The 21505-nt window shown below is 36.4% G+C and overlaps 2 protein-coding genes across 17 annotated transcripts in view; one reads left to right on the top strand and one right to left on the bottom strand.

The window, feature by feature from the left end:
* LOC145722272 (uncharacterized) overlaps positions 1-6338 on the top strand; it is a 22339-nt gene extending 16001 nt beyond the window's left edge. For 5 of the 12 annotated variants that reach the window (XR_014146412.1, XR_014146409.1, XR_014146410.1 and 2 more), the window contains 4 exons: positions 2111-2148; positions 3354-3462; positions 5558-5729; positions 5837-6338. Coding sequence is in view for 4 of the 12 variants with exons in the window: in XM_081824509.1 (XP_081680635.1) it covers positions 2111-2148; positions 3379-3501 (161 nt within the window). In the remaining 8 variants the exon portion in view is untranslated. Of the gene's footprint in view, positions 1-2110; positions 2149-3353; positions 4120-5557; positions 5730-5836 lie in introns of those variants that run through there. The other 7 variants (XM_081824509.1, XM_081824508.1, XM_081824506.1 and 4 more) reach the window with 5 other exon arrangements.
* The window catches only part of RGS7 (regulator of G protein signaling 7), a 499918-nt gene that overhangs the window by 9379 nt on the left and 469034 nt on the right, over positions 1-21505 (bottom strand). For 3 of the 5 annotated variants that reach the window (XM_081824504.1, XM_081824500.1, XM_081824501.1), the window contains 4 exons: positions 20492-20617; positions 15604-15790; positions 12573-12662; positions 10259-10339 (listed from right to left, as the gene is read on the bottom strand). In XM_081824504.1, coding sequence (XP_081680630.1) covers positions 10265-10339; positions 12573-12662; positions 15604-15790; positions 20492-20617 — 478 coding nt within the window. In that variant the 3' untranslated portion in view covers positions 10259-10264. Of the gene's footprint in view, positions 1-10258; positions 10340-10760; positions 12367-12480; positions 12663-15603; positions 15791-20491; positions 20618-21505 lie in introns of those variants that run through there. The other 2 variants (XM_081824503.1, XM_081824502.1) reach the window with 2 other exon arrangements.

Below are 21505 nucleotides of genomic sequence, written 5' to 3'. Positions count from 1 at the left end.
CTTCAAGTAATTCGATAGCTGTCTAGATCTAGATGAATGTTGGTTTTATTCTGTCCGGTTCTGGAGACAGAACTAGGGTCAATACATGGAAGTTAGAGAAAAGTAGATTATGGTGAAAATAGGAAATGAATTTCTAAAAGGTAGTGTGGACTGTTTGCACCACCTAAGGGTCCCACATCTGTGGAATTTCTGAGCCAGCAAATGCTAGATGCTTACTTGTCATTGAGTCCACAGAAGAGATTCACGCAATGGGCTAGAGACTGGACCTGGGGAACTGCAGCCTCTAAATTCCTTTTCAATTTGGATGCTCCAAAAAATTCATCTTTCTCAGTATCTCCCAAATTAACTTGAAGACAACTTAAGATAAAAACTTCCCAATAGCTTTTACTTTCTGGTATTAGAAATATGTTCCTTCTAGATATTAATAAGTATATTTCAAGTGAATAGTCTTGATAAGAGATGCTTGTTATTCCCCTTTGTAACTCAGCCATGTCTACTGGGTAATTTTTCTATTGCTGATGAAATAGATGGGAAAAGAATCCTTAATACCAAAGCAAATAAGTTGAAATGGCTTAATAAACGAAAAAAATAATAGCGGAAATTTCCTTCTCCAGAAATAATAGTCAGTGCAGTTTAGAAATGGTGTTTTAAATTTCCAATAACTATCACAAGATTATCTTAAAATTGGTATTTTCTGGTTGAAATTACAGGTATTTAGAGTTGTCCAATGTTTGCTCTTATTACTATTAGATCCTGGCCATTGAAAAACAACAATGAAAAAAACAGCCATCAAAATGTGACACATAATGCTGAGGATATGGGATTTTGCCCAGTCTGGGCTTGCACTATGGTATCTGGCAAGTGCCTAAGAAAATGCAGCTGGGTGTCTGTAGAATTGAACATAATATATCTATATCTATAAACATGTATGCAATTTATATTACAATGTCTATCTGTTTTAAATTGCTTATTTTAGTTTTTTGCCTCTAAGCACTAGCAAAACGTATGGAAAAGTAAAAATCACACCCATGGCTGGTCATCAGCATAAAAATGGCTTTCTTTTCTGGAAAATTTTTCATAAAGGAATACTGACAAACACATAATGGTGGTATGTGTGGCTTTAGAATGGGTAAGTGAAAAGAATAAATAGATGATTTGGTGAAGATATAGGGCTGCCTAGTAGTGACGTCATATCTAGAAATAACATATGAATCTGCTGTTGGTGGAAATTAAATTTAGACATCATAACAGGCCCAATCTTCATCAATTCAAGCTCCATTCGTATTTTCCTAGCTATGTAAAACAAGTTCATAGCAAGAATATGCAAACATATTGCCTGTAGATTATTGATCAAATTCTATTTAAATCTATGTAATTCTATTCATTTCTATTTAACTCAATGAGATAATTGAGATTGATACTGAGATTTGGTTGACTATCTGCATGTACTTTGCCAAACATTGTAAGGCTGAGTACATAAGCACACAGAAACATTCCATATTCTCTTGCTTTACTCAGCTACAATTCTGTAACTTAATGTAAGATTCAGATTATATTTGAGTAATATTCCAAGTTTACATATCTTCAAATAAAATCAAAGTGATAATGTAAAATTATGTATTAACTATTATATAACTCTTACAATTTCTTTTTTAAAAGATTTTATTTATTTATTTGAGAGAGAGAGAGCGTGATTGTGGGGCAGGGGCAGAGGGAGATAGAGAGGGACAAGCAGACTACCCGCTGAGCAGTGAGCCCAATGTGGGGCTTGATCCCAGGACCTCAAGATCATGACCTGAGCCAAAGTTAGACACTTCACCAACTGAGCCACCCAGGTGCCCTATAACTCTTATAATTTTTAATTGTGACAGTTTGAAGTTCATTTTTCTACTATTAACTTTTCCAGCAAACTTGGTCCAAAAATGTTCTAGCGTATATGTAGATTTACTGGTGCTAGAAGTTCTACTCTTCCACCTGTACTTCTTCTATTTTACTGGCCAAGTTCTTGTTATCATCAAATGTGGGATTCATACGGCAGCTGCTGATCCTGCAAACATGTCCTCCTGTCTCGAGGTTGTCCTAACTTGCTCTCTACCTGTATCTTCTGCAGAGATGAAGATGGCCCAGTGTGTGGATCCAGAATACAAGGTGTCTCCTTGATTACCTTCTTTTGTACTATGCTCCTCTAACTGGAGACCTCATGGCAGTCCTTGCCTGCAACACAGCTGCATTTGTTGGGTCCTTAGAACTCTTTCTGGTTCTACCTTTGTCCTCTTTCTGGTTCTACCTTTGTCCTCTCTCCTTCAGAGCCCATTGCCCCACCTACCCAGTAAGCAGGTCTCTTGCTTAGGCCTTAACTCTTTTCCCTGCCTACTCTGTGCTGCTTTAAGAGAAACTGTCATGATCTACATGAAGTAAGCTAGCAGGAAGCTAGTAGGAAGTTAGTTCTGTTCATTGAATAGTTAACTTTTCTGAGAATGAACCAACTTAGGTGCACAAGTTAATGGCATCCCAAAAGTAGTTATTTTTATTAATATCTTATCTGTTATGAACTGTAAGCTTCCTAATAGTAGTGGCTATGTCAGAATGGCTATGGTTATTATGCATGTATTCTAAGATAGGGAGCAAAGTATCTCACCCATAGTAGATGTTTAATAACTGTTTGTTGTTGTTGGATAAAATAATCCAATAGTGCTTGGATACATGAGTACTGTTGGGTTATAAACTTGTTACATAGAGCCTCCAGGGTGGTTTTCAGCTACACAGGAAGCTGGGGCCTTGTAACCACTGGTGTGAACTCAAGGCCTCCAGTACATTAAAACAGTACTTTGGGAAATGCTATTAAACTTCTGCCTCTGACATATGTACTAGCAACGGGGAAGCTTCCCACTGGGGACTTTCTACTCAGCAGCCTCAAAACATTCCTTAGGAACCTCCACGGTGGCATTGGATGCTCCCTGACCAAAAACCACTATACAATCCACAGTTTATGGAACTTGAGTGGCAATTTAAGAACCAATGATGCTACTAGGGGAAAATAAAGATATGTTGTCCAAACGAAATAGGCTACATAGTCTGATACTTTTCAACACCAATCAATTAACATCATGATGCAGGGAACCTGAAATTGCTTTCTAAGCTGTTATCACCACAAATAGTTTCAGTAAAACAAGATGGATAGCCATATATGCCAACAACAAAATGATAAATGAGATGAGTTTCAGGTCTATAAGAGAAGAAAGAGGAGAAAATGGTTCATCCTTGAGTGGATTGATTTTATGTACTACTGGTAATATTTATGGTGGGGAAATCCAATGATCAGTTTATAAATTTATAAATTATATTTACCTAAGATGCTCTAGGAATTTTCTAACACAGATCTCCATGAACATACCTGTAATCGCAAGCAACAAAGTCTACGGAACTCAACCAGAAAAGAATATGCACAAAGTTCTCCTTAAGGTAAATTCAAAGGTGTACCTTCCTTCTCACAGTTCATAATCCTATCATGATGGATGTTTATGTGAAGATGATCTGCTTCATTATGAGGGATGTTTATGTAAATCAAGGATCTCACTAACTCCATGGAGGTCTTACTATAATGCAACTTCATTAGTATAAACACAATCTAGAAAATGACCATTCTGAATACTCTAAGGTTTGTCTCTATTGTGGTAGAAATTGGTATTGAGGGAAATGAGAGTAAAGACAGGCTGTAGGATAGTCAAAACTTAATACATGTTAAATGAATGAATAATCTAGAACTAGTAAAACAGTACATAAAGACAATGATAAAAAATGTAGCAAATGAGTGGATCTTAGATTACTCGGTCAATTTTCTCTATTGGTATTATTCATGGTGAATAAGAATGAGCAAGTGACAAGCGACAAGTTTATAAACTTTCTCTTTAGGTGCTTCAGGATCCAACAAAGCTTATCTACACTAATAGCAAAATCTAGAGCCCTTGACCAGAAGTGCTATGGTTTAATCTTAAGCAGAGCCAATGTCCAGTCCAACTGGGGGTCCACATGAGTAGATACTGCTGACATTGCATTGTGCTACTCCTAGCATTGCCCCACAGCTGGTCTGGTATCTGTATTATTCATAGGGTTATACTGAAGTGATTACAATCCTGGTGGTTATTGGGGTACAGAGGGAATATTTTACGCTAGATTTCACATTTGATTAAAACCAAGTTAAGGGCGCCTGGGTGGCTCAGTTGGGTATCTGTATTATTCATAGGGTTATACTGAAGTGACAGGGTGGTTTCAGTGTACAATCCTGGCGGTTATTGGGGTATAGAGGGAATATTTTATGCTAGATTTCACATTTGATTAAAACCAAGTTAAGGGCGCCTGGGTGGCTCAGTCGGTTGGGCGGCTGCCTTCGGCTCGGGTCATGATCCTGGAGTCCCGGGATCGAGTCCCGCATCGGGCTCCCTGCTCGGCGGGGGGTCTGCCTCTCCCTCTGACCCTCCCGACCCTCCCCCCTCTCATGTGCTCTCTCTCATTCTCTCTCTCTCAAATAAATAAATAAATAAATAAATAAATAAATAAATAAATAAATCTTTAAAACCAAGTTAAAAATCATTTAACCAGGACGAAAAACAATTCATAGAGTCATTGACAGTATCTTAAAAATATAGTGAAAGACTCCCAGAAAGTGACTACAATTCTTCATAGATTGAGGACTTCATTATTGAGGGAGGCCTGTTATTATGTGTAACACAGTGTAGAAATTAGGAATACAAAGTCTGATTCCTGCCTTCTACAATCCTCTAGTGTGTGCTCTTGTGTTAGGAAAAATATAAAGATAAGAGAGAGAAGGAAAAATAAATAAACCTCTTTTATAATTTTGCATTCCATTTAACCAAGCAATTTAAATTTTTATAATGAGAAAAAATATGTTTATCACACTTTGATCTATAACATAAATAAAGAAGGAACAATGTAAATGTCCATCAATAGAGGATTGGAAAATAAATTTCAAGTATATCCATTCAGTGGAATTTTGGTTAGTCAATAAGTAGAATTATGTCGAAGAGTATGAAATGACCTGGAAGATATTTATGATGCAATTTAAGAATATAAAACATGTTTCAAAAGCATATTTAAAGTATAACCCCATTGTATTTACATATAATATATATATATATATATATATGTTTGTGAAAACTGCTAATTAAAGCTACTCCTGGCTAGGACGGTTATAGATAAGGAAAACAAGGTTCAGCAGTTTCTAAAAATTCATATGGCACAAAAGCATAAGACTAGGTGTCAAACCTAAATATTAACATGTCAAGCTTTCAGGCCTGGGCTCTTTTTACCACATTTTGCTGCTTATATAAAATCTACATGAGGTGTATTAACCAGCAGCTCCATAATGGGCTCAGATAAAGAATTTAATTAGATGTTTAGCTTTTGAGGAACCTTCATACTGTTTTCCAGAGTGGCTGCTCCAGTTTGCATTCCCACCAACAGTGTAAGAGGGTTCCCCTTCCTCCATATCCTCGCCTACATCTGTTGTTTCCTGTGTTAATTTTAGCCATTTTGACAGGTGTGAAGTGGCATCTCATCATCGTTTTGATTTGTATTTCCCTTATGATGAGTGATGTTGAGCATCTTTTCATGTGTCGTTAGCTATCTGGATGTCTTCTTTGAAGAAGTGTCTCTTCATGTCTTCTGCCCATTTCTTAACTGTATTATTTATTTTTTGAGAATTGAGTTTGGTAAGTTCTTTATACATTTTGGATACTACCCTATGACCCAGCAATTGCACTACTAAGTATTTACCCAAAGGATACAAAAATATTGATAAACACCCCTATGTTTATAGCAGCATTATCAACAATAGCAAAATTAAGGAAAGAGCCCAAATATCCATTGACTGATGAATGGATAAAGACGATGGAATATTATTCAGCCATCAAAAAGAATGGAGTTTTGCCATTTGCAATGACATGGATGGAGCTCGAGTATATTATGCTAAGTGAAATAAGTCAGAGGAAGAAAAAAACTATATGATTTCATTCATATGTGGAATTTAAGAAACAAAACAGATGAACACAGGGGAAGGTAAAAAAAAAAAAGAAAAAGAAAGGGAAACAAACCATAAGAGACTCTTAACTATAGAGAACAAACTGAGGGTTGATGGAGGGGAGGTGGGTAGGGGATGGGTACTAAAGAGGGCACTTGTGATGGGCACTGGGTGTTATATGTAAGTGATAAGTCACTAAATTCTACTTCTGAAACCAATATTACACTGTACAATAACTAATTCAAATTTAATTAAAATCTTGAAAAAAATAAATAAAAACTGAATTTGTATTTTTTAAAAAAGAATTTAATTAGATGTAACTGAAAAGAACATTCTAAAAGAACTACGTATTATATCTTTCATGCTTTTTAACACTCCAAGCAAGTTGTAGGATTTATATTTATAATTGTTCTTATCTATATGCATGCTAATCAATTACAGAGTTAAATAAAGATTTCATCCCAAAAGATCAAGTGATTTCAGAGCCAACTCAGTGCTTTTGTTAAAATTCTCTCACAGAGTTTCCATAGCTTCTGGTAGTCTGTGGCCATCTCCAGAACACACCTTCCAAGTCCAATGCACTAGCGCAAGTACCAGAGTCGTAGAGACAGGACACCAAGATGGTCATGATATCTTTTCTATTGATTTTTTTTTTTAAGATTTTATTTATCCATTTGCGAGAGAGAATGAGAGACAGAGAGCACGAGAGGGAGGAGGGTCAGAGGGAGAAGCAGACTCCCCGCTGAGCAGGGAGCCTGATGCGGGACTCGATCCCGGGACTCCAGGATCATGACCTGAGCCGAAGGCAGTCGCTTAACCGACTGACCACCCAGGCGCCCCTCTATTGATTCTTTTATAGCTCTGCAGATACTGGGCTTCAATGAGAAAGGGTAAACTTTTTCCCCCAAAGAGGTTATATTAGGTGAGTTCCTGGGAGTTCAACATGAACACTCTCCATTTCTCATTTCTCCTTTTCTAGCCCAGACCTGGGCTGATTTAATTTCCCCTCCACACAAACTAAGGAGAGGAGCTGAGTAGTACAGCTCACATGTGGATTTATGAATTTGGGGTGAAGGCATGGACTATCAATCCTCCTACCCTGTTTTTCCTCTTATTTTCTGTCTGTTCTCCTTGAGGTTTGTGTGGCGGACAGATGCCATGAGACTAGTGGTTGGAGAAATGGTGTCAGATTTGGTGATGGTGATAGAGGGAGAAAACAGCTGTTAGAATTAGTGCAGCACATGAACTTTGTCAAAGAGAATGACATCAACTTAATAACATTTAAAGGCATGAGAGAACATAGTAAACCTTGAAAGACCTTGCCCTTGAGGTCTTATCTGATGGCAAGGAAAACAAAGTAATAAAAAAGTAAATCACAGGAAATGAGATGTCTTGAGACAACAGGGCAAGGTGAAGATATTTCACAAATATAAGTTATTCTTATCCCTCCAGTGCTGGGCATAATGAAAGGAAAATGAGTAATCAATAGAATAGTGGGTTTAAAGTCAGAAAACTTTGCTTCCAGTCCTGGCTCTAATACTAAACAACTGGGTGATACTGGTGAAGTAACCTCACCTCACTATTCCTTAATTTGCTCATTTTGTGGAAGGGTGGTGACACCTGCCTAGCCATCGCCCAAGACTGTCATGTATGTAAAGCAGCAACAACAAAACAAAACAAGCAAAAAGGAATGAGTGTCTTTGGAACACTGTAAAATGCCATACAACTCTTAACTGTTTATTATAATTATTCTCTAAGGTGCTGGCCAGAGTGTATTAGTCTCAGTAACCAATGGAAGTTTCAATGGTATTGGGAAGAACTGTCTAGCAAAACATTTTTGATTCTTGTATGAAACTAAACAGCGATACCATTTTTATAAGTCAGGTTATGAAAATAACTGTGCTGGAACATGGAAATAAACTTCTACAAATAGACACTGATTGGAAATGGATTCAGACTCTAGAGGTATATATCTCTATATCTATCAGTCTATCATCTATCTATCTATCTATCTATCATCTATCTATATCTATCATCTATAGATAGAGAGATAGATATCTCTAGAAGTATAGAGGTATATATCATCAGGTGGCAGGATTTATTTATCTTCTACCAGTTGGAAGAATATTAAGGAACAAGGTGATCAATGGAGAAAGAAAGAATTTGAGAACAAAATAAATTTTGGATCAGGGTCAGCTCCTTTAATAGCTGTGTGATTCTGGGCAAATTATGCACCTCCTCTGACTTCAGTTTTCTCACCTATAAAATGAGTATAATAATATAATAAAATGAGTATAATAATATTTAAGTTGCAAGGTCAGATTATATTGTTAGGTAACATAAAGTGCCTAGTGCAGAGCCCGGTCCAGTGGCAGGCACTCAATGAATATGAGCTATTACGATCTCACTTTGCCCAGTTCCTCTCATAGTCTATATACTTGTTTACCTATATTTTCCCTATCCCATTTCTTTCTTGAATAGTCTGTCTTGTAGCCTCCCTGTATTTACCAGACTAACCTGCACATAGACTCCTTTAAAATGTTTATTTAAACTCCATATTTCCTTCATTATGTCTGCCTGGTCATAATAAAATCACTCATTCTTCATCTTGTGTTAGAATCACCTTATTGCTCCTGTAAAGATATGCTATTCAATTTATCGTGTGAATACTTAGGATGCCTCACACACCTGCTGACCCCAGAAGTAATCATAAACATGAAACAACATAGAACCATGGGAAAAAAATAAAAAAGAAATGAGAATAGAAGAGTTAAAGGGAACTTTAAATAGAAACGACCATCCTAAGATTTAATGTTGTATAATACATTCATTTTCATTTTTATATATAGACAATTTTCAGGATAGAAACTTACTTCTCATGACTAGTAAAATAAATATAATTGTTGGTACCCTACTGAGGAAATCAGAGAGCCTTTCTAACTTCCTTATTCCATTTCTTGAGAGTATGACAGAAACAAAATATTCAATGACAAATACTACTTTTTGTTTTCCTGGATGGAAAAAAGTAACCCTGAATAGCTGTGTCTGAAGATTATCTGTAACTTTTTAGTATGTTGTGTGCATATGCATGAATGTGACTTAACTTCTCTTTCTTCAGTAATTCCAGCCTTTCTCCCCTTCTCTTTAAAAGGATGGTTGCCCTTCTTGTCCTAGTGAAATCCTCTATGTCCAGTTAAATGTAACTTCCTCTGGGAATTCTGATATTACCTATGGGCGCTCCCTCCCCACCCCAACACCAAGTAGAAATAGTTTATCTTTCTCCTGTGTGTCACAACATCTTGTGTATATCATTAGGCTCCTTAGCAATTAAGGTCTCTACCTTCTACATACTCCTGAGACATAGCACAATGTCTGGAATATAGCGGTCATTTCCTGTATGAATTTTGACTGAAGGCAGTAGATAATTGAGCCCGTCTTCCCCTTATTTCCTATCGATCTTAAAGTTTGCAGTGTGTGACAATGTGGTGCTCTTTTAAGAGTTGGGGAAGTTGGTCAGAATTGGGGATGGTGTTGGAGGAAAGAAAACCATTTCGCTTCCCCTTTTCATCTTCCTTGTGTTGTTATTATGTTTAATTAGATCACAGAAATTTCCATTCCAATCTTTAGAAAAATATTTTGTCAGCATTGAGTTAGAAAAGGATGAATTTGGAATAATTCTTAAACATCACACAGAGCACTGTGCAACAGCCTATGTCTACTTTCTCCAGCAAAATCTTGAGGCTTTTTTAAAAAAGACATTGTCTTTATCTTTCCATGGTGACTTATGAGGCATGTTTAGGAAAATTTTATTTTAAAGGTCAGAGATTCCAATAGAGCCAGCCAAAATTTTGTGAAGTTTATAGAGTGATTAATTCCTGGAGTCCTTCATTTTCCAGCCCTTTAATTTGTGCAATCACATTGAATGTTCAAAGTATATACTGCTTTTTAAAGTCTTTCAAATACTCTGCCGAGTCACAACTGGCAATTCATAAATAGAGCTGATTAACATTCCCCACCACAAAGATCCTTGAAGGAAACTACAAACAAAAACAGCATCTTTGTTGAATCCAATTTGCTTACATTTCAACACACATAACTCCACTTAACTGGCCATCACAGCAAAAGCCACAACACACACACACACACAGAGCAGCATGGAGCTAACCACACAACTCAACAGACAATGCAGACAAACTTGAGTATAAACCAAGATTTTTCTACCTCTTTTCATAACAGGTTAGTGCTGGCCCTCAGTGTTGGTGTACAGTTTTTATGGCATGGGAAAATAGGGATGTTTCTGCCCTATAAAAATAAATGTGTTGAAGGCTTTAGTTTGAGCTCACACAACGTCAGAAAGTTCCAAAGGCACTGGCACAATAAAAAAAAAAAAAAAAAAAAAGAATCCCACAAACAAATATATCACCAAAATATCACCAAAACACATGGCAAGATACTAAGAAAACAGTGGTAGGAAAACTACTGGTTTCCTGGATGATTTATGCAACAGTTTTCAACACCTTCCTGAAAAATAAAGCATAAGAGAGGCATGCTGGTGGGTCTTTGGTGGGGCATATCTTGTCACCAGCCACCATTCATACCAAGTCTTTGGCTTTAAACTGCTCATTAGGTCATTTTCTCCCTGCAGAAGTAGAAAGCACAGAACCCTTATTGTTCTTTATCTTTTAAGCTTTAGGAAGGGCTAAGAGAAAGAGCATGTAGAAACGCATGCACTATCTTTAAGAAAGAAAGGGATACATGGAATAAAAATAAAAATACAAAAAATATCATTTCTTCATTTTATATGTCATAATATACACTTCTTTCCAAACCTTAGTTTGATACGTGTGGTTTTTCATGGATGACATCTTTACTCTAGAAAGAGTTGGGACAGAAAGATAAGCAGGAAGCACAAAGTTCTGAATTTGAATAAAGACAATACTTTCGTTGTTACATCAAAGGATGCAAGGTGAGATATGGGGTTAGAAATTAGGAAATTTTCTGAATTGGACTTAATGATTTGTAATTCCTCAAAAAAACAAAACTTACCACATTCTGTGCAAATTTCTCAAAAGATGTTCTGCGATCCATTGAGTGTTCCGACTTACATGAGTGGGGTGGGATGGGGCAAAGGGAACTAGGGAACATAGATAAAAGGAAAGCAAAGAAAACAGAGCGGAGAAAGACAGGATGATGAAATGACGCAACAGCAAATCCATGTTCTAAATCAAGGGACCAGGAAGGTAGGAGAGCTGCCAAAGAATTTGGACGCTAGACACAGGGCACAGGCTCTGTTTTTATTAGTACTTTTATTTTTAACACCAAAACTCTTCCTGTGCAAACAAAATGGTATGGTTTCAAGCAAAATAAAATGACACTAAAATGAAGTAGATATGTGAAGGTTTTATGCTGACACGTGTAAATCCTACATATTTGAAAATCTCGTGGAATATTTTCTGAATTTCCTCATAATGTTCTGTCAGGACTAGATTTCTATTGATTACATTGATTCTGTAGAGCACTTGTGCCCAACAGAACTTTCTGAAAAGACGTGAACTTCATTCTATGTTGTCCAATATTTCAGAAGCCTTAAGCTGTGGCCATTGAGCACTTGAACTCTGGCTAGAATTTTATGTACTTGTAACTAATTTAAATTTAAATGTAAACAACCCCATGTGGCTAGTGCAGCTGCACTGGGCACTTGCAAAGACAGTGTGTCTGCAAAGACGAGGTATCTGCAAAGACAGGGTATCTGCTTCCTGCAAAGACAGGGTATCTGCAGAGGCCATGGACTTTGAAAACTCCTGTTAGCCTAGATGACAGTCATGAATCACACAAAATTACAATTTAATCTCAAAATTTCAAGAAGTTATGGACTATTTTAACATTAAAAAATAATGAATAGTGTTGATTTTTATATTCAGATTTTCCATACTCTGCTTTATTGTTTACACTGATTATAAACATTAATTGAATAATGAGGTCTATTGCAGCTCTTCCAAAATGTGTTTGGCTACCTTCTTAGGTGTGTAAAATTTATCCTAGGGGTACTAAGTAATCCAGGATAAATATCAAATTAAAATATTCTGAAGCAAACATTACTACATTTTGACAAACTCTCATTGAAAAATATGAGTCTATATTTAGTTATGGGGTATGTGGCCAAAAACACACTTGAGCTTACTGGAAAGAGAAAACCCCCTTCAAGTTTTTGACCTAATGATGTTCTTTCCTTTTCACTATTGTAATTTTTATTTCCTTAAACTAGACATACAGAAGACTAACATGAAACACGAAAACAGCTTCTAAAAAACGTTGTAAAGCATGAACATCTGCAGAAACAAACAAAACGAAAAAGAAAATAAGCAATCAACAAACAAAAACACCTTAAATGGCCCTTATAAAATGCAAAGGTTTGGGGAAGGTCTTGGAGTTTGTTCACTTACCATTTGTCCAATACCCTGGGCTCAGCAGAAGGAACTACTCCATATAATTACAACTGAGAACCAGATCGAAAAAGGTCACAAAGAACCAATACCTTTTTCTTTGCCTGTAGAAGCTCTTGATAGGCACTGGATCTTATAAAACGTGGGTATGAATCACTTTTCATCAATTTGTAAATGTGCTCCTAAAAAGAAATAATGGTTGAAGTGCTTCTTTATTATTTCTCAGGGAAAATCAAATACTGTGATAAGAATATAGGATATGGTCCAAAAACAAATCTGGAAGCAGCTAAAATTAATAATGATAAGGTTGATGAGAATACTTTGTGTTTACAGAACATCTAAATCTTCAAATTTATTATTTTATTCATGGGTCAATATTTGAACTGGTTTGAGAGCTACAGAGGAGGCAAATCACATCCAGTCCTTTAAAAAAATGGAATTCAGTTAATGGAATGTCATGAAGTGATTTCAAATCAAGCGGTTGATTTATATAGGTCATTTGAGAATATAAATCTGCTATCTCTTAAAATTATTCCAGGCCAAAAGTGAATGATATGAAGTCAAGATCAAGTAATCATCCTAGATACCTTTGGCATCTACATATACTTGGAGGATGCAGACTGCCCAGATGAATCATCTCTTCGGTGCAAATTATATGGAAAATTGTCATCCACATCCACTCTGGGCCAGAGCACAAGTCCAAAAATAAGTTTTGTGATATATAATTGCTAAATCTCCCAATTTGTATGCTTTTTAAAAAAACTCCTTTAGTGACAGATTTGGTAAATATTTAATAATTTAATCCTAATCAGTCAGCTGCATTTTATCTTGATAATGAATATTGGTAGGCAAAGAAGTCAAGGAAAAAAAATGTATTCATCCAATTCACTGCTGGCCCAATCTAGGGTGATTCTGCTCTGGCCCACTGCAGCTCAATGGAGCATAAATACTCCATCCTTTTAATCTAGTGAAATACCAGTTAGATACAGAGAGTATCCTCGATGTCCCAATCTCTTTTTGTTTGCAGAGAATATATATTTTAAGAAATTATTCTGTTTCCCTGGTCTCAAATACACCTGCAATAATTGGAGTTACTCTTGTTCAATATCTAGCCCAAGGCTCATCTCCAAGAGTATGGTACATTAGGGACCCTATCAGAATATATTGTTGGAAAAGTGGGGTGATGTCTTACTTTGGAGTCAAGCATTTTGGGATTCAGATCTTATTGTGCTCAAGACCTGCCACCTACAAACATATAAATTTAGGCTGATTTATCCATCTTTCTGAGTCTTGGTGTTCTAATCTGTAAAATAAGGTTGTTGTGAGGATTAAAGGGATGATATATGTTTAGCAAAGAAGGGGGGTATGCATAGTAAGTGCTCAGATCTACTTGAATATATGCCAGGCACACATCCAGTGCTTGCCTATATTAATTTAATCCTCACAAAACCTCAATGAGGTTGGGAACCATTATTATACACATTATTATATCCGTATGTGTCTTTTCTTAAATAATGCTAGGAATTCCTATTACTATATTTTTGAAGATGAGGTTAAAACCCCAGCAAAAACTGGAGTTAAATATCTGAACTTAACTGAAAAAGAAGCCCAGGGTCAGGTGGTAATATTTTCCATAGAAAATTATGCCTTTTCATTTTATTGAAGACCTATTAAGCAAGAATATTTTTAATGCCACAGATAACAAAGAAATGTTCCTTTTAAGACTTTAGGAAGGTTATTCCAAACATTTTACACATTGTTGGCTCTAGAAAAATGCTTGAGGGGCGCCTGGGTGGCTCAGTTGGCTAAGCGACTGCCTTCGGCTCAGGTCATGATCCTGGAGTCCCGGGATCGAGTCCCGCATTGGGCTCCCTGCTCGGCAGGGAGCCTGCTTCTCCCTCTGACCCTCCCCCTCTCATGTGCTCTCTGTCTCAAATAAATAAATACAATCTTTAAAAAAAAAAAAAAGAAAAATGCTTGAAATTTTATCTTGAGCTGAAAGAAAGATAAATCAGCGAGAAGTAAGCAACAAGGCTAGAATTTCCATTCTGCTCTCTCTCATGTGTCTCTGTAATTATTCCCACATAGAAGACCATGGCAGAGACAGAGAGAATGGGTATCTGGTTAGCTGTTTCAACCTGTGTTAGTTTTCTATACCATGGCTTGTTTCTTTAAACCAAAGCCAGGAGAAATGTACTTTCCACTGAAAATGCAAATAAGGAAGGGCGTGTGTGTGTCTTATTCTTCATCTTCTATATTTTATTTAGTAATGTGGTTATCTGAAAAACAAGATACTTTATAGAACTAATATTCTTCTCTAGAAGAGGTTTGAAAAATTAAGAAGTATGCATGTTCCGACTTAAAAGCCAATTTCAACACATCATCAGGAAAACAATATCCTCTCATCTCAAGTTAATTTTTCTTCTTGAGCACAATTTTTTTAGAGAAAGTAGAAATTCAGATTGTGTCTAAGGAGGCAATTATGTCCAGTTTGAAAAAAAACACTAAGAAAATTAATATCTTAACATAAATTTGTCTTAGGAAATTAATATCTTAATATAAATTTCTTTTTTTTCTCTTCACAGATTAAAAAGTTAACTTGGAAAATTCATACATGCCTAAATCTATTATTTCACTGTATCATCAAAGAACTGGCTTGAGTGTGATCTAACTTTAAGCTACTTCAGTTTAGTTCTGACTAGTCACAATAATGAATAATTTAGGAGTGTCAGAATCTTAGAATCTCCACATTGGAAGACACCTTAAGATTTCAAATATGTGCTACTGAGGTGGGGTCATTAGATAAGTGTTTTCTCATATACTGGGTGACAAAGTAAAGATGAAGTAAAGGTGTTCAAATATTTCAACCATTCCCCTTCAAAAAATTTTCACATAAAAACTTTCAAATTTAGAAGACATTCCCAGATTCTAGAAACTGTTCATTTTAATGTGTCTCTGTTTTCTTTTAAGTCAGTTGGAGTTATTTTACATACGGTTACCTAAATTGAAAATATTAAGCCTAGCTGCCAATTAAATGAAAATAAAGCAAAACTATCTCAAATGCCAACTTCCCGGGAACACATCTGTGAGCTCCCATACTGTGAGGTCCACCCACATACCAACCTGAGCATCTTCAAATGTGTATCGTCCAGGCTCCTTCACATTCTGTGTGGTTTTGTCATAGCTCTTAGAATCCAAGTTAATGGCACTGGGGGCTCCTGGAGCCAGAAATTCTTGCCATATTTCCTGAACTCGGGAAGGGACTTCTCTAATAGGCCTTTTCTTCAGGTCCTCCACTGCTAGCCAGAATCTATGCAAAATGAGACATGCAGCAATAACTGTGATACCTCATAGTCTGTGAATTCTTACAATATTGACTGACCATACCATTCACGACAATACATAATAATGAGCTCCTTTTTTTCTGAGGGCTTCCAATATATGGCCTTTTTTTTTATTAGTTATATTCAAAGATATCAAAGTTTTCAAAAGGAAATATTGGAAAACAATCTCTTTTGTTTGTTGTTGAAAGCAGATCTCCCAGAGCCCTGATTCTTTACACTTTAATTTTTAGTAGAGCAAAATAGCACTGCTAAAGAACCATTTATTAGAAAGGAAGAGGAGTTTGAAGGGAATTACAGTGACTGACATAGAGCATCTGCTTGGGGGATAAAGTAGGGCATTATACTGTATGCTTTGGATCTTTTGTCCATTTGAGCAATGAGGGTTAGTACGGAGAGGATTTTCTGCTCTACCTGGCAAGGGAATTATAGTGAAGCTTTACTGGAATTAAAAGAGGACTGGACACAAGATCAGAAAAGGCCCCTAGATGGAGAAATCGGGGCAAGTAACTAATTTTAGTCTATTTAATTCAGAGAGTTATGGAATGACAGAAGCAACAAGCTTTCACATGCCATTGTTTTAAAGGTTTAAATTTGCAGAGGCATTATAGCAATTCAGAAGCTCTGAAAAAACAAATATATACTGACTTACTTCTGAATATATAAATATATTTTATATACTTCTACAAAGAATATTTATACTGTAAGGAAAGAACACCAGAACATATTTTGGTTGATAAGAGCAAATAGCAAAGTCATTTCTTTAAATTTTGCTCTATGTTATATGTTTTGGTTAGAACTAGAAATAATGTTGAAAAGATGAATATGTATATCATTATAATTTAAAGTGAAAAAAATACATGAAAAAGGAACTACTAGGTCTATGTTATCCACAACATGGACCATTATCTCTCTAATGGCAGATGTAGTCATGCATGAAATGGGCAAATGGCCACAAGGACGAAGGTCACTATAGGCTATAGAGTCTTAAGAGGTATATGACAAGCAGAACCTTCAAAATTACTAAGTTTTAACTTGGGCATTAATGAAAGGTCAGAAATAAGCAATAAAAGAGTTGAACTAGAGTTAGAATAGCAAATACTACTCAATCTAGTGAGTTTCCAGTTCCTAGAGATCATTTTCCTGTACATATATGTAACAGTAGATTTACTGTTGTTTACTACATATATGTAACAGATTTAGACAATGCCTTACAGATGAAACTACCATTACTGCTTTCAGAAGGGAAGGCTCAAGACCATTTCCTCCAAAAACAAGAGATTTGGACACTGTGCAATTTTGTTTCTTAAAAAGATTTTATTTATTTATTTGACAGAGAGAGACACAGTGAGAGAGGAACAGAGCAGGGGGAGTGGGAGAGGGAGAAGCTGACTCCCAGCAGAGCAGGGAGCCCGACGTGGGGCTTGATCCCAGGACCCTGGGATCATGACCTGAGCCGAAGGCAGATGCTTAACAACTGAGACACCCAGGCGCCCCTGGACACTGTGCAATTTAGGAATGCCATGTGCCATCTGAGGGAGCATAAATGTTGTAATCAATGCTCATTCAAGTTCATTCCAGCATGCTTTTAACACCTTAATCAAAAGAATTTTTCTGTCCTCAAAGAACTGCTAGAGAAAAAGATGCACCATTCAAATGGCTGCCTAATATTAGGAAGCCCAGGAGGGGCTCTTGAGGAATAGCGCAAATGACACCGTGTGGGAGTGCAGAGCAAGAAAGAGCCTTCTGCTGGGCAAGCACTGGGCTGAAAAAGGGAGTTCTAGGAAAGCTGTTATAGATGCAGTGATATCTTAATGAACTTGAAAGTACAGACAAATTAATAAAGGGTTGAGGAGGTATTAATAACAACATCTACTCTAATATATAAGTGCAGGCACTGTTCTAAATGGTTTAGCTCTATTAACTCATGTAGTCCCTACAACTCTAGAGTATGTGCTATTATTTTCTCCATTTTCAAGAAAAGGCAACTGAAGATATGGAGATTAAGTAACTTATTTAAGGTTGCCCACTATGAGTGTCATAAGTTGGGTGAGTTTCATAGCTAGGGTTTGCCCCTGGATAATTTGCAGAAGATGACATGCTTCATTTGACCACTCAGATGGCATTTGACCACTCCCTCAAATGTCTCCCTAAGAGCATCATTGCCTTTCTTGTTCTTGACCTTACTGTAGGTGCTATAATAAGTTAGTAGAATGGAAAGGATTCTGGTAAAATCCCACCCCCCCTTAATATACAGTAGGTGGAATACGAATAAGTGTTTTAATGCCTTTGAGTCTTAAGTTCTTCATCAGTAAAATGGGATGATAATGTCTATCTCCATAGGTTTCCATTAGATTAAATAAGATAAATAATGTAAAAGGCACTTTTGAGTGCCTGACATATTTTTAGACACTCAACAACAAAACTCATGTTACTATGTTTACTTAGTACTTATGCTATGCTACGTGCTTTACCTGAAAAAGGAATGAGCAAAAACACACCAGTGGATAGCAGAGGTTATATCTGAGAAAGAAGTAGTCATCAATAAGCAGTATTTCTTGACTTTTTTCTGTGTTAATACTTGAAGAAAATGCTCATATGAGTGTCTCAGTGTGTAAAGAGCAGGTGCTTACAGGCAGCTGCTTGATAAGATGCACTGAGACTTATTTAAGCTCAATTAGCCCTACCAGCAAACTGGACTGTTCTGTTTCCCTTAATCTATTACACCAGATACCTAAGTGGAAGAAATGGGGCTCAGATTTGGGGAGCAATGGAATGTAGCCTGTATTGGTTTATAGAAAGCCGTGAATGCCAATTACTAGCCAATCTGACTTGGACAAGATGATTACCTTCCCCCAGACATATTTTGCTTATTTGAAAATGGGGCAAGAATGTTTGCACTTCATTTTTGTTGTGATGATTAGGTGTGTGATAATCAGAAATAGTGAACACAAAATATAGCATGGCATACTTACAGCAGTAGTGGATATAACTATAATATAATGTACATATAAAATATGTCATATTTTTTATACGAAATGACTTAGCTCGAAAACTAGCATGGCATAGAATTATTGAGGTTAAGAAATGGTTAAGGTTTGAACCAAGGAATCAGCATTCAATTCATCCTTGAAACAGAGTTTGCACATACTCTTTCCTTTGCCCAAAGCTTCTTTCCTCTTCCTTTTAGTGGATGGGGAGGTGGAATTTTGGCCTGGTTATCTCTTGACATCCAGGTCATAGCCTAAAGCCATTTCCCCTGTGATGCCTTGCTGACCTCCAGCTCTGGGTTAACTATCTGTCTATACTTCTCCGATCTAAATAACCACCATTTTGTGCTGTGATCTCTTTTCTTCTCTGTATCCACCACTAGAATCATTTTTATTTGGTTAGGTGACCCTGGTGAGGCTTATTACTTGTTTATTTCTTCATCATGATACCAAGGATGTCAGCACTTATTTAAAAACTTAGAGAATTAGAGGAAATTCTACCTCCCCATCCTCTAAAAGGCTAAAAAATATTCTTTATCTCTGCTCTATTTTTTAATGCATTCTTATACTCAATAATTGATGATGTGGCCTCAATGTAAAAAAGAATCCTTAGCAACTGTAGATCTTGTAATAACCCTGTCAAAAAGGGTTTCCATAAACTTGAAAGAATAGGAAGCTACATCCCAACAATTCATGACAAGCACACATATATAATAACATTCCTCCAGGTTCCGTCTGTGGTTATCTTGCTTAAACCATAGGACATCTGTCAAAGTTCTACATTATTTCTGAATGGTTTGGTATTGGTATCTGTTAAATCATCTGAAAAGAATGTGACAATGCCTGGAGCTGTATGTAGTGTTCCAATGAAAATAAATGAATGCTGAGACCTTTCTGTAAATGAATTTCACAGGACTGCATAAGTCATGGGAAAGTAAATTAGGGTATCATGTTTCAAAAGAATAATGAATGAAAGAGTTCATGGAAAAACATTTTTATGTAGTGGAAAGTTATCACTCACTTCAATGATCTTAAACAGAGTCACTAAAATCTATTGCAGTGTCTCACATTTAAAAATTCAATTTCCAGGTGCCTCTTAAGTTAGAAAAATTTCAAAAATATGTAAGGATGATGTTCACAACAGATGGGTGGAATGCACACCCCTCTTCTACTAACAGCTCAGTGTGGTATGGATCTCAACTGCCCTGAGGCTGCATTTAAATGTGCAAAGTGAATGAGCTGCCCCATAGTTTTGTTTCAAGTTATTTTTCATAGGCACCCAAATCTCTTTTCCTAGACCTTACTTAGGAAGCAATATGCAAAGAAGACTAATATTGATAAATAATAATTTAACTGCATAAATATTATTGGCCATTCCTCATTTGCCAAACATTAGTCCAAGTATTACACTTCTTTATGGAGTCCATTTCAAATGCATCAAATTTATATACTTAAAAGATCAAGAGATAGTGTAAAAATAAACCATTATGAGGGATTGATAATCCTGGACAGGCTTTGCCTTTTTTTAGCTTTTTTCCCTCTATCAAGAGGCAGAAATTCAATGGGTTCATATCATCATCATGTTGGTTAGAGAGTAACTGATCTATTTAGTGCAAAACAACCAGACATATTACAGTAGGTCTCTCTGACATAGAATAAGATACAAACAGTGTGTCTTACCTTAAATTTTCTGAGCTGAATTCTGACTCTAGAAATTTAAGGAACTGTTCTCTCCCAACTGGGTCTTTCAGTGCTTCATCCATGCCAAAACCCCATCGTTTTACCCTCTGCTGGCTTGGTTCTTTGCTTTAGGAGATAAAACAAAGCCAAATATATTCCTTTCATTACCAATTCTATCTTCTGTGATTACATTTCCCTTCAGAATCATATATACTGGGGAAGTTCCCATCTTTAACATATCTTTCAGAAAAAAATATCTGTGACTGATGGTTTTGCATGAAATTTTATTGAGGCATATGTTAGGCATTAACAGTGGTGTCTAATGTTTATTGAGCATTAGGTGCTTAGTGCTCTAGATGGATTCTCTCTTTTAGATATTTTCCTGCAACTTTATGAGACAGGTACTGTTATGTTCTCACTATATAGATGAAGAAATCAAGGCACAAAGAGAGTTATAACTTGCCAATGTCTGCGAGATAATAAGGGGCAATATTCTAGACATTTTGACCTCAAAGCTCATTTCTTAGCCACTATACAATGCAGTCTTGAGGTGGTTTGTTGTACTGGGGGAAAATGCATTGGGAACCAAAGGCCTCAATTCTGGTTATGAGTCTGCTGTTGATGAAATGTGTGACCTAATCCTAGCTGAGTCACAACATTCTGGGGCCCAAATTCCTCATCTATAAAATCTAGAACTTATGGATGAAGAATTTGCACTTGTCAAACATTTAAGAACACTGGATGGGGGTAAAAGAAAGAAAAGGTCCATAAACACAGTTTAGTGAAGTGCCACTAAGTACAAAATCCTCACTCTGTAAAGTAAGAGGTGCTGCTCTTTTCATGACTGTCAAGATCAGTGATCTAAGTCTTCCCTTCTCAGGAAGGAAACCAGGAAGTCTTAAATTGTGCTTTGGTTTTCTTAAGAAGTCAGTTCTCTTGTCAGATTCTCTTAGAGTGTTTATGGGAAGTTCATTTTGTTTTAAAATTGAATTTATAAAGGCATACTTGTATTGG

The sequence above is a fragment of the Leptonychotes weddellii genome, chromosome 6 (genome assembly GCF_054177405.1).
Source record: "Leptonychotes weddellii isolate Sample4059 chromosome 6, ASM5417740v2, whole genome shotgun sequence".
NCBI lineage: Eukaryota > Metazoa > Chordata > Mammalia > Carnivora > Phocidae > Leptonychotes > Leptonychotes weddellii.
Note: the sequence above shows the minus strand (reverse complement) of the source record. Positions and strands in the feature narration are given on the sequence as shown.